General features: G+C 37.5%; 1 protein-coding gene across 1 annotated transcript in view; it reads right to left on the bottom strand.

Moving 5' to 3' along the window:
* The window catches only part of VAV3 (vav guanine nucleotide exchange factor 3), a 142739-nt gene that overhangs the window by 71835 nt on the left and 43987 nt on the right, over positions 1–26917 (bottom strand). The window contains exons 7-14 of the mRNA XM_009283190.1: positions 25456–25559; positions 23325–23424; positions 21815–21910; positions 20109–20177; positions 17497–17583; positions 16945–17030; positions 16432–16564; positions 15992–16101 (exon numbers count right to left, since the gene is read on the bottom strand). Coding sequence (XP_009281465.1) covers positions 15992–16101; positions 16432–16564; positions 16945–17030; positions 17497–17583; positions 20109–20177; positions 21815–21910; positions 23325–23424; positions 25456–25559 — 785 coding nt within the window. The remainder of the gene's footprint in view (positions 1–15991; positions 16102–16431; positions 16565–16944; positions 17031–17496; positions 17584–20108; positions 20178–21814; positions 21911–23324; positions 23425–25455; positions 25560–26917) is intronic.

Here is a 26917-nt window from a genome sequence, read left to right as displayed (position 1 = left end):
CTTAGGATTCCCTAAATTTCTGGTATTTTTCTAGCAAAAACATAGGAATGCATGATGCATAGGAATAAAAATAGGAAAAAAATCCTGAGGATAATAATGCAAGAATCTACAATACTCAAAGGAAAGACGAGAAGCTTTTCCGACACACAAAATTACAAATGCATGCATTAAAGTTGGAGATACATATTAGACAAGTTTCATTTTTATGTATTATAAATAACTTCTAGACTAAAACACAGACCAGCCACAAACTGCAATGAAACATAAATATAGGTAACCGTGCAAGCATCAATCTCTCCAGGACTGAATGAAAAGGCTTATGAAAAAAACATTCAAAGTATCTGTTTAAGTACCTAGTGTCAGAAAGGTCAGTCTTCTAATCCGCCTGCTGAAAATGAACGCGCTGAAAATGAAACTGTACTCAAAAAGCAAATGGGATTTTGCTTTTACACTTGAGAATAACCTTACACTCAGTACTGTTTTAACTAGCTCACTAGTGTCTCTCTTTCTGCTAGGATACGCAAGATGTCAATACCAGAACTCCTGCTAACTAAAACAGGCATGGATACTACCCATTCACAGCAGAAGGCACAGGTATCGGGATAAAACTGACCTCAAAAAAGTAACGAACTTTTTAAACCAGGAGAACAACGTATTATTTTGGGGCTGTTAACTCTGCAGAGCAAGGCCTGTATTTCACAGCATGTTTGCCAAAGAGCTGCTAAAACCTCTTAGACGACACAGTTACCTACGAACAATCCTGGAAACTCCCTAGAACAAATTACAGTACTTACACTCCCAACAAAAGCTGCTTTTTGATGACCATTTGGTTCAGACCAGGATAGCTCACAACACTATGTCAGAAGTGTCAGCCCAACGTGCAGAGACCATCGGATTTGAAAGCATATCGAATTAATCCTAACCACCTGACCATTTTTCAAGAACAAACCAAAGAAAAAATTCCATTCATTCAATCAGAACAGGATCAATCTTCAAAAATAATAAGCATAGTGGATGAAAAGAAAAAAAAAAAGACAACCTCTGCAGACAGTTGTTTAACACAAGCATATGACTATATAACTTTCTTTCGTATGTAAAAATTCTCTTCCATTCTTCTCTTGGGCTATCTTCCACAAAGATTGAAATACATGAACTACTGATGATACACTACACACTACAGAACAAAGACGATACACTGTGTTCATCTCTATATTAAAAGTAATATTTGAGTTTCTTTATATTTTATAAAGCCACTCAGTTTCTTTTACAGTCCTTAACAGAAAAAGTTATTCTTGACAGCAAAAAAAGCATAGTGCTAAATTGGCAAGGAATGAAGCTGTTGCCTCACAGCAGAGCTGTCACAAGGCCCTCCACCTTCTTTCAACCTAAGTTGTTTTATTGCACCTATGGGCTAAACTATCGGATTATAATGTCCTAAACCAGACGGAAGATTTATCCAGATAAACAGACTTACAACTTTGGCTCTCTACTGCGTGCTAGAATTTGGATATATTTGTCCTACTTGCATAAGTAGAGGAATACAAAACTGAAAACTTATAACACAATACAACCTTTGGACTACAATGCAAACTTCGGTTTATCTTGTCCGCTGTTACCTACAGGAGGACCTAGTTTGGTTCCAAGTACTACTCGGTTCTTAAGGATCATAAAAATGTATCATAAAGAGTGAATCCCTCAGTTTCGTTAAACCCCAGCAGGTTTTAGTGTAGTGATTGTAAGATTCTAACAATTACTTCAATAAATTCTCTATCTAAAAAACTGTTCTTTCTTCACCACCTACACATCTTTCATACTCCCTATCAATTCACTACCATCTAACTTCACGTATTTCCTCGTTGGCTAAGGCCAAGCTAGCATAAAGATCTTCAAAAATAGCTTTTTTTAAGACACATGAGCCTGAGTAGCTCTTTTGGGGGCACACAGCAACTATTCATAAACCAAAAGGACCTTTTAAATTTTGCTAGCCCTTCCTTCCACCACTCAAGAGATATCTTTTTTCTCCCTTTTTTCCCCAAAGCCACATCACCCAGAAGGAAAAGCCTAAAAATCCCTAATAACAAAAGTTTAGTGAATTAAAGGAGACGCCACTGAAGTACATCACCCATAGATTAAATGAATCTGGAAGGGACTGGAGCCTCAGCATATTACAGAGGATCCTGTGCAGAAAGAGCAGGAATCAACAAGAGAAGAAACCTAACCTGCTGCTCAGGCTTTCTTTTTGCACAGACTTAGAAGCTACTTCCAAGCAGCTGTCTCGAAATGAACAATGCCATTGCATTCACCAAGAAGAGCCAACATTCAAGTTTTCTTTTGTCTCTTCCTTTCTACTTCTAACCATTCATCCTAATTGTCTCAGATTTGAGGTCAAACAGGAATGGGAAAACGTCACATGTTTTAGTTCAGTTTACACATCAGCAAAATATATTCTCAAATTTGAGAGTCCGGCACATTTCAAAAAGATCAGGATTTTACCCATTATCTCATGATTCTCTTCATCAAGAAATAGTCTACTAAAAATATTAATATTTAGATACATTGTATTCAGTTGAGTCATGTTAGACAAGAAGGCATTTCATCACTGCTCAAAAAAAAAAAGCATTCACATTTATGCAAAAGCAAAGTTTCCAGTCATCGATATTCTGATAAAGGCAGTAGGAAAGAACAGTGCAAAAGAAGAAATAATATGCTTACTCTGAAGACAGACTACTGTAAAGTGAAGCACAATATAGAAAGATAATTAATGACACAGCAAAAACCAGAAAAAACTACAGCAAAAATAAAAAGATAATGTGTATTATCCACTGTAAAATGTAGAGGTGGAATAAGGAAAGCTTTGTAGAAAAATATGTACTGCCGTGCTAACTGTGGACAGGAAAACTCTTGCACATTCTAGTATCTGATCAGTCATGCTGCATCACGGCAAATCCAGTTCTGTAGTCACAGTACACATCATGTCAGACAAGTCTGGGATAATCCGAGATGATGCACTGTAGCAGTGTATATCAAGTAGCGAGCCTTTTAACGGAAAGTCTGAAACTTAATGAATCTAGGGGGTTGATATTTTAGTTTTCAATATATTGCTTTTCAACAAATCAAAAATAATGCAAAAATAACCCAACTCAATACCACACGGAAGTTTCCAGAGATTAAGCACAACTCATCTGTGACTGTCCAAGCCCAAATACCGCAAGGACCACAGGAAATTTTTTTCCACAAAACCTTTCACACTGAATAGCATATACTATTTTTTGAGTTTTTAAATACAGTAAATAAAGCTGACAACTTCAACAGAAAAACAGCAGTCACAGCATAGCATACAACTTTTCAGTCACGTCCAACCATAAAGAAGCTCTTTTAGTTACAGCATTCAAGCCTTACACCGATACCCTGAGAACACAGCCCAGGGCTGCCACAACACAGTGAAGAGAATATTTCATCCTTCTCAAATCTTCTTTTCCCTTCTCCTTCCCAACCTGTGGGCATGTTCCAAGACACAGAAAAAACTGAATATTAGGTCAATATTAATTTTAAGCTTAATACTAAGAATATTTTCTTCTTCAGAAGGAGGATTTCTTGTGGGGAGGGGAGGCGACACCTACACACAATTGTTAGAAAAATTCAAACATATTCAGCAGCAAACAGAAGCAACTTCTGTGGCTAACATTCGGAAAATCTAATTTAGGGCTTAAACCAGTCAAGCCCTCTCGCAGGTTCCTCAGTCCTCCTTCCACAACAACTTCTACTATGGGGTGCCCCAGGCTCACCGCAAAGGAAATGTTTTATCCATCTCTGCTGTCAAACAATCTTGATGAGTGGCCAGAGCAGGAAGCCACCCATGTACCAGGAATACTCAGTGATGTAACGACAGAGAACATGTTCCTCATTTTATGGTATAACTCTGTCTCTTATTTTTACAAGCAATGTGGGGAGTCAAAAGTAATTTCCCTTCCTCTCTTCTACTTTTTCCCCAGGCTGTTTTAACTCCTACACTCTAGCAGAGACAAAATGTCAGGATACAGAAACAGAGTGAATCTGTAATTAGGAAAATTTTTCCAATTCCCTCCTCAATTCAGCAGCAGAGTTTTTGTAAGGGACAACCACGAGTGCCCTCTTCTGCATAGTGCTGGATCCCCACAACCAGATTTACTCCAGTCACTACAGCAATGTCCTTGGGCTGCCCCTGACCCTTTTGAGTACAGCTTTCTCTTTCCAAGTTACTTGCAGAATATTAGTCCCACTGGGACCAATTCACTGCTACACCACCAACCCAGACCTGCAGATGCTTGTCTTGCAGTCTCTCTCGTCATTTGGACACACAATTCTTGTCTCTGCACCAGCCATCGGAGCCACCGTTCAAGGAGCAGAATGACCATCTTCTTCAGTCAATCCTGCATCTCTGAACAGATCTTTTGTCTGTAAAGTTTGCAGAGTTCAGCATAGAAGAGTTATCCAGGTATCTTATTTGATTGCCCTCGATATCATCAGACTTCAGAGCACTCCATTTTTGCTGACCTCGTGCGTATGGAATATTCCCCTTTTAAAAATACTTCTCCACATTTGCAGTGCCACTTCTTTCTTTTGACTCTTACTTCTCAGAAGAGTAAATTGATCATAGGCCAACTCTGTCTTCAGCCACCCACATAATGCAACACCTTTATAAATGGTGTCAGAAAGCGTCACATTATCAACAGTCCCCCACAAGCTTTTGCTGTCAGAATTCATTCTAGTGATAATCTTCGCCTAGATTAATGGCACAGCTGACCACAGAGTAATGCTACAGATAACCCAAAATTATCTTGTCAGACAAGACATCCAGATGCCTATTCCTATGCCTACAGAATAAGGAATGAATTCTCTCTACTATCCTACCTCACAATACCAAAATAATTGTGCGTATGTTTTCTAACATTTTCCTATAGCGGTTGGGATAACAGTTCAAAAACTTAAAGTAACTCTTAACACTCAAGACACGAACATGTCACAATCAAAACACTAATACTTAAGTCAAAATAAAGCAATGAACCTTGGCCATCTTGACATACCCAACAGTGTAAGTTCTATACCTCATTTTACAAAACTGAACTTTGATCATCTTGGGTCTAAAGTGTTTCCAAGATGCATACTGCCATGAAAAGTGTACATCATCAATATCAAGCAGCTTAGATGGGATTTGTTACTGTCATTTCCTTACTTAATCAAAACCATATTCTGATGAGAAAACATTAAGATCAGAATAGCCACAGCATACAACAGGCATTTGGTTACCTCATAGCAACAATTTAATTTTTTTATCAGCATTCTTATATTCATGCTTGTTTCCAACAAGAAAAACTACACAGAGTACCTTTCACAACAGGTTGGACTAAACAAATGAACTGTCATTTCTTCAGTGGGCTAGGCACAAACAAATATGCTTTCTTCTACTGTCAGTTTAAACTTCCTCTACACAGCTACGGCTTACAAAATGAAATGCACCAGGAGAACTACTAAACTTTCAGCCCCAAAACACTATCTTATCTCTCTACTAAATATGTAATTACTACAGATAATGTGGCCCAAAAGAATAAAGAAAAGGCTAAGAGATAGTTTACTATTGCTCCTTCCTTCTATTTTCCTACGTGGAGAATAAGCGCATTAAAATCCCAGTCTTCATTTCCAGAAAGGCCATATTTCTAAAGATATAAACAATGAAAAAATCCTTATTTCACAAATTTTAACATACTGAGCACATCTTCCCTTGGATGTTTTGCCCTTCAGATGTTTCAGTATTAGCCTTACAGGCATTAAGAACTATTGTCTCAAGTTTGTTTTGCACGGACATATTACTGAAAGCCTACTGGCTGCCAACAAATCTAAGAAAAATATAATAAAGGGATAAAGTGAAGTATTACATTGATTAGATTAATTAAATTCTTATAGCAAGTTTAAAGTTTAAATAGGAAATTAATGAAATGCAAATAACTGCCTATACCGAAAAATAGCACACAAAAGAGAAGAGGTGGTATTATGAAAATGTAAACAGTAGAAGCAGCTAGAATCTGCAGTCTTTGGCTCCTGGTTATGGGCGTCAATCTCATCGCACAGCAGTAGCAACAAGAAGAAATCCAGCAGCAGAGACCACTGGATGTCTACCACCATGTGGTTTCATACTCTGCAAGGAGTTAAAGGAAGGGGACTTTGGAACACAGCACAACATAAAATTCTCCTCTTTGTTTATTCTAAATCTATTTACTATTACCTTTAATGCTAGCAGTTAAAAACTGCAGCTTAAACAACCTGCCTGCAAGGTCCACTGCTGTCCTCCACTAGTGACCAGTTGTTCTGTCTTTCTTGCTGTATTTTGATGGCCATTTCTTTTAATTGCTTCCTTGGCAGCTTTTCAGTACTAGCTTGACTTCAGCAATTAAGATCTGTACAGATTCCCCCCCTCCCTGGGTCAAGGCCACTGAGAAGGTGTTACTTATACCCATTACAAACATTTCCATTTGTGTTGAGAAATTGCTTCCCTGGAGTACTTAACAACTCAACTTCTCCTTCCCAGACTTCAAGTATTTTTAAACTAAATTTATTTTTTCTTAAACTGGAAGGAAAAATGTATTACAAGGAAAAAAACCAAAACTGAACAAGGTTTGATATTCCTCAGATATATACGCACATCATTTTTCCACCACAAAAAGCACATACGTGCTTAATCGCAGGAATCGCAGCACATAACAGGAAAATAAAGAATACATCACACAGAGAAATGCAAAAGTAACCCTTTGCAAATGGATCAAGCAGGCTCCTTTCAAAAGTGAATTAGCTGCAAAACAAGATAGGGTATCAACAAGAGCAGGTGCTGACCTAGACGCTGTTGAGTAGATCACTTCTGTTAAACACAGAGAAAGCAAAGGTATTGTAAACGCTGACTGAATCGAGCCATTCTTCTCAGGGGACTGATGATAAACTTCACAGGTATTATTTAAGCCCACAGATGTTCCTCCAGATTGTCATAACTCAGTGGGACTGTCAACTTGGATAGAAGAGGAACCTTCTCTTCCCCCAGCAGCAATCCCACAAGCATGTTCTTCTGAGTGACCTGGAACAGCAGCAAGTGCCCAGATGTGGATGCTCTTGGGTTGGGAACAGGCTGTCCGGCAGAGTCACAGGTTCTGCGTAACAGTACAGTGAGACAGCTGCCCTTTCTTTGGGGTTGGCCCTCTTCCCCCAAAAGGTAAAACATGCTAGAAAGTTCTCATGATACTTCTTATTTTTGGTTTTGACTCATTTTTGCAGAAATGCTATTTAGGCCAGGTTTCGAAGATCTTTTTCCCATAGCAGTCTCTTCAGGAAATGTGATCATGTCACAAGAAATCATGCAGGGTTCGACTGCATATAGATGTTTGCAAAATATCCCATCATTTTAAAAGTGCATTATATTTGAAACTGAGTAGCCATCTCACTTGATTAAAACTTGGCTTTAGAGAATAGTTAATGTATGTATGCCCACCTGTGAACCCAGAGGCATAACAAATAAGCAGATGCATGAAATATCAGATAAGGAGTCTGCGGTGAATTGCAACTGCTTTAAGAATTAAACGAAGAAATACTACAGGGAACTTAGATAAAACTCAATACCTTGAACTCTCCTCAACTCTCAACCCAAAGTTAGACCTTTGCATTTTAGAGCTGTTATTATTCTGCACTCCATGTTATGCTTACAATAATTTGAAATGCTCCATACAGAACTGTTCAGAATTATGGACACCCTGAGCTCAAAGTGCTGAAGAACATTTTAAAGTGTATGTGACATGAAATCTGATGCTGTATTAATGCATTATAGCCTATGAAGAAAGGCATAGGTTAATACCTGAAGACACTGAAAATTTTCATTCCAGTTTTACTTATTGTACTGGTATTTGACATCACTGCAGAAAATGCATCAATAAAACTAGATCTGCCATAAGTATTTCTAAGTTATTAATTGCTAACAGAAATTGTTTATGAAGACATCCTAAGGTAAAATTCCTGGTTTGTGCCAAAGTGACCTCCTTTCAAAATTTTAAGCACCTTAGAAGTTAGCCATGACAACTGGTACTAAGCATCTCAGAAAATTTTGGAAAAATTAACTATGCAATAAAATATAGCTAACATTTGTCACATATTCAAATGTTTTAAGTAATAACATTGACAGCAGAAGTTAAGAAACAGAAAACCATGTATGTTACTGTCAAACAAGACAAAAAAGCTTTCAGCCAAACCTCATATGAAGAAATTCATGCAAAGTTGGTCCCAAGAGATGTTCAACCTCACTCTCTGCTCTGGTATGCAGCAGACTGCCCTTAGGATCCTGTTCCCCGCAAACAGCAGAACCAGCCTTACATTTGCACTATCCTTTCTTTCCACGCGGAACATTTCGGCTCTGTGCAACTATCACTATTTCAACTGATCACTTCATACAACATGCTGTCATCTAATAGAAAGGCATTTGTGTAATAAGATAACAGAATAAGAGTGCAGAGACAAAAATACAAATAAATGATGCTTTTTCAATCTTTACAAGTATTTTATGATTTACTGTAAAAAGGTAAGAGAGAAAATGGCATACCCCAATAAGGGGTATTCTCACTAGAAGTGGGCAATGCCATTTCACAAAGGATGATTTTCAGCTTCTTCTCTACCTTCTCTTCTCCGGAGCAATGCTAATTCATTTTCTCTGTTCCAGCTAGGCTATTATATTTCAGAATCGTCTTTGAAGATGCTATTTACTGAATTAATCAATCAATCAATTCTCCATATGCTAATACTCAAACATTCTAGTTTGTCACATCAAAGAGTCTCCATCAAGAAGACACGTTATATAATTAAATTAACCATATCACAAGTAAATTGTGCTCTTGATCAAGAACGTACAACTTCTAAGACTTTGCTAGGAAATTTGCTTATTTGATCATATGATGAGTGGCTTTTTTGAGATCAAGGAAATTATCTTGTTAACTTTTTGGAAACGTTCTGCATTGTTTCAAACAAGATAATGGCTTTCCTTTTTCCTTATCGGCCTACTTCCCTGAAAAGCATGGGAGATGGACTGCTTTGAGCTAATCTATTCACGTATAACATTTTTAAACACCACCTGATAGGAACAAAGCTCTGTCACACATCACTATTTGTAAATCAAAAGCATCAATACTTTATATACTTTAATATTCACTGGCTGAGTCTTATTTGTGAAAGTTCTAAGTCTTACAAATCCAAATTTACAAAGTTGCTTCTCTTGATAAGCTTTAAATATTTTATCATGTATTTACACTTAACTGAAGACAAATGTCTATGTTTTGGAGTAAAAAATTTAAAAATATAGGATGTATACAGCCATAAACTTGTACATTACTGGACAAACACCTAAATCTGCTAAGAATAAATGTAGCATTGGTTTGCAGGGAGAAACTAGGACATCTGTTCATATAGCCGAAGTATCAGGACAAACATGTAATGCAGCATTCCATGTTTAAAGACTTAAAAAAAACTTAAAACCTTGCACAAAATCCAATATTTAGATGGTGGTACTTTATTTTTATGATGTAGCGTCACTACAAATTTATTTCCCTGAATTTTAAGAAACACTTATTAATTTTCATAGTAATATACCTCACACGTTATAAGGTAAGCGGAAAAACATAAGGACTGGGAAATCTGATTTTTGTGAACCAGAAGATGTAATATCAAAGTATATTTATCATCTCCAAGTGCTTACACACCGTTCTCACAAATTCTGTTTTGCTTTCACATTCTACGCTGTCCTTACACCATGCTCTTAATTGTACACAGAATCTTCACACAGTTCTTGCGGTGTCTAGAATAATCTGAAGAAACTGCATAACTATAAATATGTTGTGAACGGTTGCTTATAACCCTGAAAGACATTTGATCAAAACCGATGGGAGTCATAGCAAAGAAGAGGCAACCATTCTTCTTTGGCAGACATGAACTTGGCACTCATTTTTGCAGTATTGAAATATTTATACTGATGGAGAAGCCCAGCAGACATGTTTGTTTATTGCTTTGGTAACCTATGTGAGGTTGGTATAAAAGAAACACCTTTGCAGGCTATTTGAAAAATGCAGCAGATATCTAAGGCTTTTAAAGTGCTCTGATAGAAAGCTTTAATTTAATATGTCAGTGTTCAATATGTCAGAGCTCAAATATTCTCTCAGAAGAAGTCTTAATGCATATGCATTATTAATGCACTATCTGAGGGAACAGATCTATCCAAGCTGAATCTGACCGATGTCATTAGCCACAGAGTGCAAACCAAATTTGGAAATAGGGACGGTGATAGGTACGAGAGCACTTTTCACCTACCTCGTTTCTTGTACTAGTTTTCTTTAAAAGCTAGAAAATCAATGAGCTCTAGCTACAATTTATGTAGCTTGCCTAATCTAAAATGTTGTGCACATACCTATCAGGTTTGAGAATCAATGAATCTCAGGATTATTTCCTTACAATCAGATGATGTGTTCTGCGTCCCTTGAGTTACAGGGTGTGAATTTATGTCTAACTGAAATGGTAATTTTTCAAAAACATATTAGGCTGTACCTGAGCTGCTGCACAAACTCTGTAGTGACCTAAAACTTAAACACAGTGTAATTAAAACTAAAACCACTAATTTTTTGAGGGCTGTACAGCTTTCATGTCTGAAATCTCTAAAAAAAAAAAATCATTCACATTAACTCCAAGCAATTAATGCATACCCTAATCACTATAATGATCATGTGTTTCCCACTTTTTTCAGGCGCATTACTAATTAGACAAAAAAAAAAAAATCAGATTCATTAACTCCAAGCAATTAATGCATACCCTAATCACTATAATGATCATGTGTTTCCCACTGATTTTTCAGGCATTACTAATTAGACATGACATTAATATTGCAATTTCAGTAACAATGTCAAAGCAGAAACTACAATCATAGTACTTCTGAAGGTGACATTTTAACTAAGTACATTAAAAAAAGGCCTGTTCCTCTGCCTGCAAGATGTTTTCACACACTTCTCAGTTTGTGAAAGACAGATGTTGAGTAAAGCCTAGTTAAAAGGCGTGTTACAACACTGCTGCATGAGACTTTGCAATATTGGTTCTGTGCATCTTGAAATCCAGCAGTACTAAACTCAAGGCCCTGAGCAACCTAAGCCCTGCAGGAGACTGAGGTAGACAATCTCCACACACCCCTTCCAGCCTAAATTCTTCTGTGATTACATTTTAAATTGCATTTCTGTGTAATATGTTCCTGTCTAGGAATATATACTGAAGTCAAGTTTGCTGATGGCCATTTTTAGAGTGGATTACAAAGCACAATTGAGAAACCAGAGAAAGACTTAATTAAATTAGCAAACTGGACATTATGATGACAAAATAAATTCAGCACAAACCAGCGTAAGACATTGCATGCCACGTTACACTAATGGATTCAGATATTAAGTCAGTGGGAAAATATAGTATGTGGCCTTTCATGGAAAAGGTCTCTGCCATTGTGAGGAAGACAACACACACTGCCCCATGCTCTACTGTGATCAAGAAACAAACTACACACAAAGAAATATTTAGTGGATGGAAGCAAATGTTTAGGGTCAAGATGAGACAGCTGTAGTAATAATCAACATATTTTCTTTCAGTATTTATTCTATCATCTCATGATGAAATAAAAGAGATTTAAACTCATCACAGCAATGATGAGAAAAGCAGTTGCCACATAATAAGAAATTAAGCCTAATAATTAGTCAGCTAAGTAGTTCCAAAGCAATATAACTGAGGTTTATACACACATACAATAGAGGAGAAAAACCTCAACTTTCAAGGCGTTTTTCTTTTAATAAAGAATGACTAGCATAAATTCATTGACACATATATTAGTCAATATTTTTTAAAATAAGCATTTTTAAAGTAAGAAAAGCATCTGTAGGAGAGCTTTCGGGAGGGGGGAATACCAATCAATGCTCCTACCTTTTAGCATAAGCTAAATAACATAAAAATATCAACTAGTTTATGTAATTTGTAGGTATATTATGAGACATTATGTATTTGTTCTGATTCTTCTGGTTGTTTTTAATATAGGAGAAAAGGGATTAGACAGGATATGCTACTAGAAAGTCTAACAAAATTGTCTCTCACACTCACAATCAGTTTTTGAGGTTTTTAATGGCTTAGTTACAGCAAATAAACCATGCACTTTATCACATTGCTCACAAACTTTCACTTAATACATGATGTCTCTAATTTGGCTGAGTAATTTGGTGCAGTAATTTGGCTGTACACTTCTATTATTATTATCTTGGATATGGAATGACTTTGCATTTAAACCAATGTTATTTGACATGCTAGATTAAATTTAGACATTTCACATCTAGTACAGTAAAGTCTTTGTAGTGCTATCTTTTATAAGGTGCTTATTTACCCATACAGCTATAGGCTCATCCATTACTATGAACAGAGTTCCAAGAACAAAATAGCAACTGCTCAAATTAACCACTATCGCTGTTAAGCAGCGTACCTCTTCTGAGACAATAAGCGGTTACGCTCCCCCTGTGCACGCAAAGCTTCCATTCACACCAGTGAGGGAACAGGCACACCAAGAGAGAACTCAGCCATTTGTGATATGATGGCTCCTGTTAAAACATCCTCCACTGGTCTTCGCCTGCTAGCTTTATGAAAACCTCACAAATTCATCAGATTTATGAGTCCAACCAAAGTTTCAGCTTCAAGAGCTTGACTGCAATGTTAACTGTGCTGCCCCAGTGTCCTACTTCATTTTATTGTCATCTAGAAAATCCAGTGCTCCCAAATAACCAGCAATTTTGAAGGTTGTACACAATAAACTTAAAAAAAAATAATACGGCTAGGGGGGGGGGGGGGGGGGGGAGGGGAAGAGGTGACCCAGGCTCAACTGTGGAGATTACTGTGAATAGGTCAACAGCATCAATTCAGTGCAGCCGTGCCACAGTATCACTGCTGCTGAGGATGTAGCGTATGAACAGGCTTCATCAATAACCGCCATGAAATTCTTAGGAAAAATAAAAATTGAGGTGTTTTGGTATTATGTATTTTCTAAATAAAGCAATAGTCTCAGGAAAACAGCAACTACATACTGTAGCAACAGAACTGCCATATGAATAAATACAATTTACTCAGTTTCTTATGACCAGCAACCCATTGTTCCCAACCTCCCTCATGACAAAACGACTTGCCATATACCACAGTAACAAGAGAGCTGGCCAAGAGGTAGAATATTTTCACAGGTTTGTGAAACTATTTTTCTAACAGAAACTTACTAGTCTGAAAAGTAACACTCTGGAAATTGCACTGGGATTTCATCCTTCCTTCCTTTAAAGATTTCCCATATCAAGTGTGTCTAATGTATTCCTGCCCTCTAAACCTAAACCAAGTCCAGCCAGCAAAGCAGTATTCTCCTCTATTTCATACTTCATCAATAACATAAGCTTCCCATATCTGGAGACAAATTCTCATTTCAATGATACCAGCATCTGAACAGTAGGTGCCTTTTCAGCAATATAACTATAATCACTGCTGTTCATACACTGGTATAAACATCTAAGCTCCTAAAAAATAAAAATAAAAAAATTACAGCCTAGCTAACATAATTAGGCCAATAAAACTGTTCTAGTGGCAACAAGGTTAATTCTTAATTTAAAAAAATAATAAGAGAGATCCTAATTTGTTCTCGTTACATTCTTAGATTAACACTTGCACAGACCTGACTTCATACAGAATGCTATCCCGAAGACAACAAAACTACATTGAAATTTCTGTCTGGAATTCAGTAAACATTTCTGATAATCAAAAAAGAACGTAATTCACCCCTTCAACTGTGCTGTTTTTGCAGTCTCAGTAAAATTTTTAAGAAATGAGAAGTATTTTTCCCAGAGAAGCAGCAATTATAATTGAGTATGATGAATAACAGCATAATTTCAATCACAGCTACTTTTCAGAGTAGAATCACAGTAGAACAGATAACCTACACAGTAGGCAATGAGACCCCTGAAAACAACAAATCAAACCAACCAACCAATTGTTCAAAACGCTTGGCTTAGTTTATTCCCAAATACAAACTCTTGTGCCTCAGCATGCATTAGAATATAATTATCGCTACATACACCACGGTATGTTTTGGGAGAGCTGCTGAGGGAAATATGCTACGAAGTCAAACCCATGTAACGGAGTTGGGGGGAAAGGTATAAAAACTTCAGAAAGCATAAAAGCTCCCCATTGTTTTCAATCCTAGTGGTTATAAGGGAGCAAAAGCATTGCCCAATGCAAATAATGCCACTATATCATGTTGCACCTCAGCCCTGACCTGCAGCAACCCTGCTGCTCCAGTTCCCGTGCCTCTGCGTTACGGCCTTTAATCACACAGGAAGAGGTTAAAATAGAGGCATGGGTTTATGAGAAGGACAAAATCCATGCAAGACAAGGCTGACACCACCACTCTCATTCTCAGTGACCGACTCCATCTGCCCAAGAGGAAAAAGAGTAGCACGTTAACTTGTCAACCCTTCAGGTCCCGTTGGTTCTGCCCACGTAGGGCAACCGGCAGCAGTAAAGCACTGTCTGCAAAGGCACGCTCATGAACAGCTCATGAGCACTGGCTGGTGCCTAACAGTGTGTAGGGATATACAGCTGCACTCACTCACCACACACACGGCGGTCGGGGGGACGCCTGAAGAGCGAACAATAGTTGCAATGCTAAAGCTGATAAATCCGAGTTCCTCGTGCTTTTCATACACGTTTTATCTATGTTTAAGTAAATATCAATGATGACACTACAGGAAGTGCAGCAGGGAGAGCACAGGGACAGAAAGAGGCAAAGTACTCGGCTTTCTGCACACATACAAATAAATACCTCTTCCCATCCCCCCACTATGCTACCCAGAAATTTTTGCCAAAACACGTGCCATTTTTGTCTTCAATAAAAATCAGCAAGATGGGAACCCTAGTAAACAGGCCTCATAATATCTGTCCAACCCAGCCTCTCCTCCCTTATGTTTTCATTTAAATCATTAGCACTCATCATACTGAGGTTTTAAAAAAATATATATGTCGGTTATGAGCGAGTTTCACTCATATCAGCTCATAACAGCCTTTTTTCCAAATCCACATACCTTTACCATCACATCCAAAACCATCTTTATTAATGCCATCTCTCTATTTTCACTGGGAATATCTCACTCCCCCCTCACACGTTTGTTTTGTTTTTTACCATAAAGCAAGCATCCCTGTCATCCGATTCCCTTGTTCACATGTTTTAAATTTAATCAGAATAACCTGAGGTGTCAATAATCATGTTTGTCTTTCTGACAAGAATCAGAAATGGAAATAAAGCTCATGGTGCATAACAACAATGTAATCTGCAGTGCTGCATCTGAACAACTTACTTTTCAAGAAGTCTAAAGCAACCTCCTCTTTTAGTTGAAAACATATAAAGGAAATCAGCCTTTTGAAACTAAATTTAATAAGCCAAGCAACTTGATCCAAACACTAAACAATAAATTAGTTAAAAGCTACTAGGAAAGATGCCAGGATCCCCTCTCAAATCATCAGCATCACCTTTCAAAAAATATATTTCAATTAATCGAAATAAAAGTGAGAGAGGAAAAAATATCACTATTATGTTAGATATTTATTGCCAAAATAATGAATATTTCCCCCTGGTTGCTTAAGACAGTATTACTAAAAGAGTCTTAGAAGCAAAGTTGGAAAGTAATACATAGCCTAGAGTGCCCTCTTTCTTTTCCAAGAGGAGTTTCAGGGAAATACTCTGTTCATGAAGATGGCAGTCAGTTGTTTCTCAGAAAGTCAAATAAAACAGATAACTAGGCTGTATTAAAAAAATCTAAACACGAACGCAGTTCAGCATAATTTAAGTGATATCCTTACTCTTGTGAAGAACGTGATTCTACCTTAATAAAAATATACTTACAGAGCCATCTGAAATTGTTCAAGCCATTTTTTCTTCAAGTCTTTAGTTTTGCAATAAACTTCTAAACCATTTTGACCTTGGATATGAATGAGGTAGAAGCCGTAAGACCACTGCATAAAAAGATAAGCAATACAAAGGTCATCAGTTATGAAGAAAGGAAAAGAAGGGAAAAGAAAAAAACCCACGTATTTATATGTTCCTTAATTCCCTGATTTTGGGAACAGCAAGACCACATTATTGTGTTCACTTAGGAATGACTTGCTCAAACATTTTAATTACATCAAAATAAACAAAGTTGAAATCCCTAAATATTCACTTCAGCTTACATTTAAAACATAAAACTTTGTAAATAAATTGTATATACATTCTGAACTCCTGCAAAACGTTCCAAATTGCTGCTAAAAATATATATTTTATATGAATTAGCAACAAATATTTACCTTTTTATTTTCTTTATCAGTAGTGGGGTTATTTGTAATTTTGTATTTCTGAAGATCTATTATTTCCTTCATTTCATAATTATCACCTCGCCGTTTGCAAACGATTACAGCTAGATCAAACAAGAAGATATGCCTATGAAAATACAATAGAAAGATAGTTAAAAACACTCCAGAAAGCCAACACCCAAAGTCTTATTTTACACACCTTTGCCTGTGGCATTTAAAATTTTGAAGGTGAACAACTAAATTACTGAATAACAAAGCAAAAAACACTGAAAGTACTTTTGCTAGAGACTTACTACTTGCAAGGGACTTAGCTATTACGTTATCATCTAAGATCACCTAACTTCCCATGAATCACTTTGCAAATTCACTTGGTAAACAGTGGATAGGCTCTGTGAATGCTCAGCGAAATGGAAAGTACCCTCAAGAATCACTGAGCTGACCTCAAATCTAAAAAGAGAGTTACTTTACAGGCTTTTTAATAGCAAACACCAGAAGTCATGCCATCACCTGTCTTGCCTCGCACGTTTGTCTAACGTAGTTATCCTTATTTCCCCATCACCTTGAGGTCTTCCATACTGTAGGAGGGAATGATTCTGAAACAGAAGTAATATGTATGATTCAATATAGCAAAAGTGTCAAGATGATGACACATTCAAATATTAGACCACTCACTCCTTTTACCCCAAAAAAGGACTTTTCAGGCCTGAAAACAACATCTTTTCCTCACTATCATCTAAACTAAACACAATAAAGAATCGGTCCGTTCCATTTTTGTCTTCAAATGGGAGAATTTTTCCCATGACAAAAACACCTGAGTCACTGTACAAATACAAACACAACCTTTAACTATGCAAATATATTTAACTACAGACAGACCCCCAAAATAGCAGAGAATTCTGTACTTAAATATTTGTGTCATTCTAGACCAAGCAAAGCATATTTACACTTAAATATCACCAAGAGTACTATAACCTCATATGAATCGGGGAAAAAATACATCTATCAACATATTTGATCAAAAGTGATTGAAAAACTGTATAAATGAAAAATATCACGTACCAAATTCTCTATTGATAGTTGAAACTGTCTAATTTCACGGAGCGTTTCATTATCTCTCTTCACTTCATTTACGTATTGAGCCAAGTCCTAGAGCATCAACAGAAAAAGGGAGGGGGAAAAAAAGAACTTTTCCATAACTGACCACTGTAATACATTATTTTGGCAAATTCATTTCTAATTTTGTCTTTGACTTACCTGCATATTTAGTCATTTTTTTAAAAAATTATCTTTAATGTTCAAGAATTACCAATATGTATGCCTAAATAAAGAAGGAAAAAAGCATCTGCATATTTTCAATCATATTCACAACTTTCTTCATCATATCTATTGAAACACAAATTTAGTAGCAAGAAAGAGGGAAACAACGTAATAAATTGTAAAAAAGGGCTGATTTTTTCTGAATTTCTTTAATGTCTTATTTTCAAGATTAAAGATGGAAATGTAATTTATGCAGCACACTTATGGTCCAAAAAAAGCAGTCAACAACATCCAATATCTGAGAATAAGACAGAAGGTAGATAGAGCATATAGCAGAAAACGTATGTAGGGCAGCTCAAAAGCAGCATGTAAAGTGTAAATGTCTCACAAGCCTGGGTGCTTATATTAGGAGAGAAGAAGCTACTGCCCCAGTAGTAGGATCTTGGTCTTACTGTTGCACAGCAGAGAGAAGCCATCACGCAGCAGATTTTAAAAGGGGCTTTTAATGGGATATACTACCTGAAGCCACAGGTTGAGATCATTATTGTCCCCTTTACCAGAACATGTACTGTATACATTTCACGAAAGCCTTTAAAATGCTCTGAACATGCTTGAGTAATAGTGACAATTTGCTGGGGCTTCTCTGTTTACAGCTAGAGATGACGAGTGAGCAGGAGCGGTAATTGGTTAAGGTCAGGGATGCTGAGAGCAGCAGTTGGAAAAGGCATTCTGATCTTCACAACTTGCTTTTACAGTATCCATTCAATATGGTCACAAATTTGGAGGGTGGGAGAAAGATACATCTTCTTCCCAAGAGGTTTTTAATCAGAATCTAAGAATAGCGGCAATCATTATGCTAGCTTCCCAAATGAATCCATGCAGGATACATGCACATCAGTCTTAAAAGAATTAGTGTAGAAATTAAATAACCTCTTTTCTTGCTGCTAAAAGAAATCAGACAGCAAAATCCTTCCTAGAATTTTCTTTCTTGGGGGGCAGTACCACTTTGCTGACAGTTTTTCCAAAGACATTGTATTTTCGAGCAGACACACAAGGGTTTTTAGAAGCAACATACCGATGCTGCACAGTTACTTCTACTACACTGGCAGGGACTATTGTAAGAGGATACAGTAAATCGGGAGGGAAACAATGCTGCAACCTTAAGGAGAGATGCTCATACCCGGGTTTTTTTGTGGGTTGGGGGGGTGGGAGGGTGGTTTGGAGGGTTGTTTAATTGGCTGGTTATGTCCTGCCAGCCAGCGCATAACTGCCACAGCCACTCTGGCAAGAGATTTCTTAATTGGTCTTTTATTTTCAGTCCAACAGCTACCAAAAACAATGAAGCAAGCCAGCAAATGGGAAAGGAAAAGGGGGGCGGGTGGAATAAAAACCAGGGTTATTTCCCTAGCCAATTAGCAGCAGCCAGGATGCACGGCTTGTCACTAGATGGAAGCAATACTGTGCCATCCCATTTCAGGCATCTCTCCGTGGGAGATTATCATGGTGGCTCTCTCTCCATTCACCGCACAAAACCGAGTGACAAAAAAGGGGAGCCAGAAGTCTCATTTGTGAGCTGATCTGTATTCCAGGCATTCAAGGCAGACAGCCACCTTATATGAGACAGCTGTGTGACCCAAAACTAACTTAGTTTGACTTCAGCATCTTCTGTGGATCATACAGACTACAACAGGAGATACGACCTATGCTGTGTTGGCTTCTTTTCCCCTTTCCCCACAAAGGATAGAAAAAATTTCCCAATTCCAGCACATGAATGTCACAATTCGTGCCATGAAGCCAACTGAAGCAGAACCGTGCTTCATTTCTGAAGCTGTGCAGAGGAAGACATAATATATTACCTTATACGTAAGGCAGTACAGCTATTCTATAAAGCATTTGTTTGTACCATTTGCAGGTGAATGTACGGCGACAGATACTCTACCTCCAGAAAGACCCTACTGCTTTCAAAGGTAAAGCCACAGAGATCATATTAAAATGACAGAAAAAAAGTCTTGTAAAGAAAGATAACTGTCTTCATCTCACTGGGAAACTACTGACCTTGATTAGAAATGTCTTACAGTGGCAGAAATATTCCTAAAGTTTGGAAGCGAGACCAACATTACTGAAACACCTGTTTTTCATCTCACTATATGACAGCAAACTGATGTAGAAGTAAACCGAAATAAGGAAGTTCATTTCATAAACCATTCACTTCAGAAAACTACTGAACTTGTTTCCCAGACTTGAGCAAAGCCTTCAACTATATACTTGCCCTGACACACTCATAAAGCTCACAGTGACGTGTGAGAACGTTTGACCTGCTATGAAGAACATCATCTCCTCCAGGAAATATAGTTCTGAGCTACCATTTTAACTGCCAACAAAGACAGAAATACTTCGTTGCCATGAATACTTACCTTCATTGCATCAAGTGCCAGTTTTAGATTTGCCTTCTCCATGGGATCAGTAGTGTGCTTTACCAGCTCCTGTGGACAGAGCAGTTAAAACTTTTCACCCACTGTCTGTCAATTTATAAACTGAAGTTGTCATTGCTCATCCCCACCCCCCAAAAAAAAAGAAAAAAGCCAAAACCAGAAAACGCAACCCAAGAATTCACATTTTCATCCCCATAGTGAGCAGCCTATAACTGACTGGGGACTACTGCAAACAGATAATTGGCAAGTGTTTAAGAATGATTGCTGCATAGCCTAAACACTGACTTTAGCTGATAATGAACCGTCATTAGAAGTTAATTTGGTCTGTGTCTGGCACTTAAAACTTGCCAATCAGATCATTACTGTATGGGCATGCTGGAAGCACAGGTAAACATTTGAGTTCATTTGCACATTACTATACGGTATATCATCCCCTTCCAAAGCATGCGCTTGTCTGCAGAGCGGGATGTATGCTGGCAATAAAATCTCAGCCAAACTGTGCAACCGCTTAAAAGAAGTCCCCGTCTCATTACGCCTAAGATAAAGCTGACTCAGAAGACATTTGATCTAAATCAAATGTGAATGTTTAAAGAACTTTTTTAGCTGCTTCCCATATGGAAAATAAAGGGGCTTTTTTGGTTTTTATGAAGTGAAAAAGTAACCTCTTGGGAAAACAGGTTATTTCTTATTTATAATTTGAGAAGAGAATTACACATTTCAGCTAAAATAGTAACTTGCTAAAATCCTAGGAAATAAGTATTTATACTTCACCTTACAATTCTAACAATTTACTGGATTTTTCTTTCAAAGTCTATAAAATATTTTTCTTGTACGATGTATACTATAGTGTCACACATCGAGCATAGTGACATATTGTATATCATCTTTTCATAATATACAGGTTCATTATAAAATTATGACTCAGATCTCAAGTTTTTTTAAAAAGAAGTTGTACCATTCATTTTGTTTTTTCCAATTTTCCATTGATCAAAATATTGATGACTCATTTATAGAAATATTTCAAAAAATTTAATATTACAGAACGTATGTTGCTCTGCAGAGTCAAAATTATGCTTCACATACAAGCAGTAGATCTTTTTAAAATGACATTTTACAAGCATCAGCAGGGTTGACAGTCTAATATAGTAATATATTTCTTTGCAGCTGAACTAATGAGTCTCCTGGCACAGCTATCAAATTAAATTTATAAGACTCTCCACCCTTATTACAGGACTAACTGCAAAAGCTAACGCTTTGTGGGTTATAACAAGGAGCATTTCAAAATAAGTAAGGCTTTATTGTAATTTATGACAGCAAAGAAGCATCTCAAAAGTACGCTGTAAGTATGGTCCACCTTCCTCTTCTGGGGGCTAATGGTTCACATTTCGAAGTACCATGATTATAGTTTGGTACTACTAACCATTTTAAACATGCCAAGAATGAAAGGTGCAGATACTGAGGAAACAATTGTGTTTTATTCTTTTTTCCCCAGCTATGCTTCAGCTCTGAGGAATGATCTCTGTAAGAAAACCTGCACTTGACTGGATTTTATTTCATAACAAATCAGCCTCAAACCTATGGAAATGTCAATCACCTCCCTTTGATATTAGCTCTCATTCTTACAATATGCTGATGACAAACAATCACAGTTTTGCTCTCAGCCCCCTTAAATTTCAAAAATAAAATACCTGGAGCAGTAGGTGATATTTTAGCACTCTCTGCATTGGAACCACTAAAAGATCCCGCAATGTAAATTTCCCGTTATTGGCCCTCTTTGAACATTCCTAGTTCAAAGCAGAAGAAAGAATAAGACAAGAGAGTTAGAAAATAAAAATATTCAAGTGATATATATGAAAATTCAGTGATATATGGGCCAAGCAACTATATTAAGCTTGAGATAAAGAATATCAACAAAACGAAGGAAAACAGTTGACGTGGCAATAATAGCTAAGCAAAAAAAGACTGGGTATAGACACTTGTTCTTAGGTACTTCAACAGCATGAGAAAGAGTAGAATAAACATCACAAAGACAACAGAAAATAGGCGTTCCCTTGATTAAAAAAAAAAAAAGAAAAAAAAGACATTACCTGTAAGCACAGCAAAGGCGGCAAATATTACACCTATCTTCAAAAAAGCAAAAGTTAATCTTGGAAACTACAGGCCAGTTGGTCTCACTTCAGTGCCTGCAAAAATTATGGAACAAGTCCTCTTGGAAGCAATTTCTGGGCACATGAAGAAGGTGACTGGGAATATCCCGCATGGATTTACCACAGGTAAATCAATGCTTGGCCTACTTGACTGCTTTCCACAATGAAATGGCTAGATCTGTGAATGGGTGAGGAGAGTCCACCTGGACTTTTCCAAGGCTTTCAACATCATCTCCCACAGCATCCTGATATCCAGGTTGGGATGTTATGCTCCAGATGAATGAACTACTAGGTGTATGAAAAACTGGCTAGATCATGGGGCTCAAAAAGAGCAGTGACTAATGTCTCCTACACTACCTGAGCGACAGTTGCAAGTAGAGCTCCTCAGGGGTCTGTCCAGGGACCCCTCCCATTTAATATCTTTAGCAATGATCTGCAGGAAAAGGCAGAGGACACACACAGCAAGTCTGCAGACAACACCAGATTGGAGGTGGACTCTTCAGGGCATGTCCAACACGAACCTCACATGAAGGCAACAAGGACGAAGGCAAAGTCCTTCACTTGGTATGCACTAACCAAGGACACACTAACCCTGAGGGCTGACCAGCTAGGGAGCAGCTCTGCTGGAAAGGACCCAGGGGTTGTGGCAGACAGCAAGCCCTGGGAGGCTGTGGGACCAGGGCTTGTTCAGCCTAGAGGTCCCTCCCAACCCGAGTGATTCTGCCATTCTGTGTTCTCAGCTGAGATGTCACGATAAGCAGAAGGGTATCGCTGATGATCACTTCCCGAAAAAAACCCTAACCCTACTGATGTCAGTGGCAAAACTCCATTCACTTCAGTGCCAGGATGTATACCGCAACAGCTCACACATTCGTTTGATCAGAGACTCCAAAAAAAATGAAAAGGAAGAGAAACGCATTCACCTATCAGTCCAGCTAGTTTTTCATCATAAAGTTTTTGACTTGGATGAAAGCAGGACATATTCATAGAAACACGTGGGTTTTTTATATATGTATGTATATATACAGACACATGTTAAAAATACTGATACCTCTAACTTCAATTTAACATCTTCTTTTGTCTTAGAGATGTTGTCTAAGCATGATATCGCTATCTCCACTTGACTGCAGTACTGTCCATAAATAACCAATCTAAATCAAAGCAAGAGAGAAAGAATAAAAGGAACATTTGCTTATTTAAGAACAATCCTTGATCATTTTTCACAAATACATTTTTAACAATCCTCCTTTCAAAAGGAGCAGTGCCTAAATAAGCAAGGACAGGATTTAGCCACAGACTTCAATGGGCAGCATGAATACAAGGAAGAATATTCAGGAGAATACAATTTTGATCTACCTTCAAAATGCTGTAAAATCATTGCAATGTCCTTTAATATTCACAAGTATATGTTCTAATAAATACAGGACTCATTAAAAAGCAGCATAACTGCTGTTTAACAGAACAACAGTCTGTAGTATTTACAACACTGTAGATTTCCAAGGTTGTAATGAATAAATTCTGTAACACAGGCTTAACAGGATTAATTACAGCTATCCTTTAAAGAACTTGTAGGTTACCCAAATTGATCCATCTCCAACAGCTTCTACCAGGTTATATCATCTGAGCTCTCAGATCAAAATAATAGTGTATGAAAACTCAAGAAATTTTCAATAGTTGTCGAAGGCAGCAATGCTCCTTGAAGGAGCCTGGTTTTATGACAGGAATTTCTTGCCCCTGTTTGGAGTGCTTCTTTCTGCTAGTCCCATTGCAAAGAGTGCTGTTTCCTTTCACCTTTTCATGTATTTCTTGAGGTGATTCCTTCTGTATGCTTCAAATCCTTTTTTGGGGGGTTCCCATGAGCTTTCCATTGGGGTCTCCTAAATTTCTTTTTCACTCACCTTATTTTTACCTTTTTTTTTTTTTTAAATCTTTTTTTCCACAATTAAAGTGATGATACTGATTGAACACTTACCACTTCTGATTACTTTTAATCACTACATGGTTATGACACCGAGTCTACCTCCATCTGTTTCCTTTTTGTATAATATAAACTTGAGGTTTCTTCTCAGTGTCCTTTGCTCCCCTTTCAGCACACATTTCAGAACTACTTTTGAAAGATAAGCATTTTCCAGAACAACTTCTCGTCCCCTAATTCCCTCCTGCAGCAGCAGAAAGTCTAGCAGCCTGGGAAATAACTATGTCCTGCTCCAACATAAAAGCTGAGACAGAAGGTCTCTGAAGGCAAGACTGTTTATGGGCAGCCTGGGACACCCTGCTCCCTCAGAAAACAACTCTCCGGATGCTGCTGTCCAATTTCTCACAAGCCTGTTATTACTGCAACAATCCTCCTTACCCATCACCCTCAAGCAAATCCAATTAGCTCCCACAGGTCTTTCCCACTGCAGGCCCAGAAGGAACTAATTTTTAACCACAACCCAAGGGTTACTTCAAGGTAGGTCAGCGCTGTAGCCCACAGTACAAGTGTTTTTCAGCTAAGTACCACAGGCATGTAAGTTCATCTATACAGTCCAACAGCTGTTCAGTGCTGGCAGAAAAAACAATCTGAAAAGGTGGGTAAAAAAAATTGGCAATTAGCCTACAGGGCATGGCATGCTGCCACAGCTATCCTGTTATCAGCTCGGCTGTTTTCACAGTTTGAAGGTAGAACGTGTTTGCTTTACTGTCACACCTTTGACTGCAGGGTAGGGTAAGACCCTAGTGTCTTCTCTCTTCTCTTTTGCACCTGCTTTCTCTTCTTTCAAGTTATGACCTCTTCTGTTTTCTTTAACCTGGAATAGCCTTAATATATATCCTTGCCTTATTTTGCCCCTTCTTCCCCTTTTGTAACATTTTATCTGTTAAACAATACAGATACATGCTATAAAATACCTGGGATTATTTGCATGAAAAAAATGCTGCACAAAACAAGTTATTTAAGTTTTGTTCAAAATATAGATGTTACCTGTCTAGGTAACAATATTGCCAAAACTGGAGGTAAGAAGAGGGAGGGCTCATATAGCAATTTTGACTTCCAGGGTCAAAACACCAAATACTAGCTTAATAAGTATACTGACATCAAACTCAATCCTGTTTCAGAAATATTCATCAAACAAAAACATGGTAAAATACTTTAGTGAATTGAGCATAGATTATCACAATTAGTAAGAGTGCATAAATCTTACCTTTCCTTGTAGTTAATAAAAATTTGATACAGGATCTGATCATTTTTGTTAACAATTGAATCATTGATGTCTTGTGTTAGATTCCTGTGAATTTTCACCAAATCCTTAAAAACAATAATGAGGAGGGGGAAAGGTTTTTAAAAACAGAACGACTTAAAGCTTTGAATATAAAAATGAATTATCTCATGTAAGATCCATTAATTTCAGTAAACTGGAAAACAGATCATTTGAGAATAGAACCTAATTCCAAGGTTTGCCACATCTTCCATATAGTGCAACAAGAAAAACTAAACTCCAAGAACTACCTATTAGAGACTAATTTATTCTAGCCTGGAACGTGCACTGTTAATTCATGTTCATTTTAATGATAATTTTAAAATTAAGCAAGTCAAGTAAATGCTTTAGTGACAAGATAAAGTAATGATTCATGTCCCTGCGCTGTGAAAAATTAGTTTTGTACATTACATTGGTCAATTAGTGATGTTCTAGTGCTAAGTTAACTGCAATCATAATGAGTTTCCCAATACAGCAGGCAACTAACGGCTGAGAGAAAGGCAAGAATATTGCAGAAAGATTTCCTCCCTGAGTATAGTAGCAACTCACCTTACTTGTTCACTATTATACAAAAATCTGTAAGCAACTATAGGAGATTACATCAGCCTTAATACCGTAAGGATATGACAGAGAATTCACAAGAAATTAAGTCAAAACAGGTTAAAAAGTTTTGAAATCAGGATAACTGTAAGCGGTGTACAGACCACTGCAATAAAAAATAGAGGACTGTTTAAAACAAAAAAAAGCCATTGAAGATGGTTTAATGCAGTAAATGATATAGTACAAAAATAATACGCAATATTGAGTTGTGAGCTAAGCGAAAACATTTCACTTCACACTGATGAAAAGCAAGAGTACACACAAGGTCAATCATCACATCACAGGTGAGGGAGAAAAAAAAAAAACTTAAAACAGATCAAATTCAGTTGCTAGCAATTGTATGGCCATATCCTCAGAATCTTAAGTTGCAGCAGACAAAGACGTTATTATAGAAATGCTTCCTGACTAATTAATATATTACAGGAGCACCTTTTCTCAGGAGTGCACAGGGACTCAACTAAGCAACACGCCAAAGAACAGCTTAATGTTAAGGGGACAAAATGTCTTTTTGAATTGGAGACAGAAGCTCAAACTCAAATTTTAATGTTAACATCATTAGAAGTTAATGAAAGTTCCAACACTTCAGTATCTGTTACACGTACTTCCATCTCTCTTTCCCTCTGTACGTCTATAGATACGTCTCAATTCAAATGCACGTTGAGGTGTTAGAGCGTGTCCAGAGAAGGGCAACGAGGCTGGTGAGGGGTCTGGAGAACAAGTCTGATGAGGAGCGGCTGAGGGAACTGGGGTTGTTTAGCCTGGAGAAAAGGAGGCTGAGGGGAGACCTCATCGCTCTCTACAACTACCT

The sequence above is a fragment of the Aptenodytes forsteri genome, unplaced genomic scaffold (assembly GCF_000699145.1).
Source record: "Aptenodytes forsteri isolate BGI_AS27 unplaced genomic scaffold, ASM69914v1 Scaffold181, whole genome shotgun sequence".
NCBI lineage: Eukaryota > Metazoa > Chordata > Aves > Sphenisciformes > Spheniscidae > Aptenodytes > Aptenodytes forsteri.
Note: the sequence above shows the minus strand (reverse complement) of the source record. Positions and strands in the feature narration are given on the sequence as shown.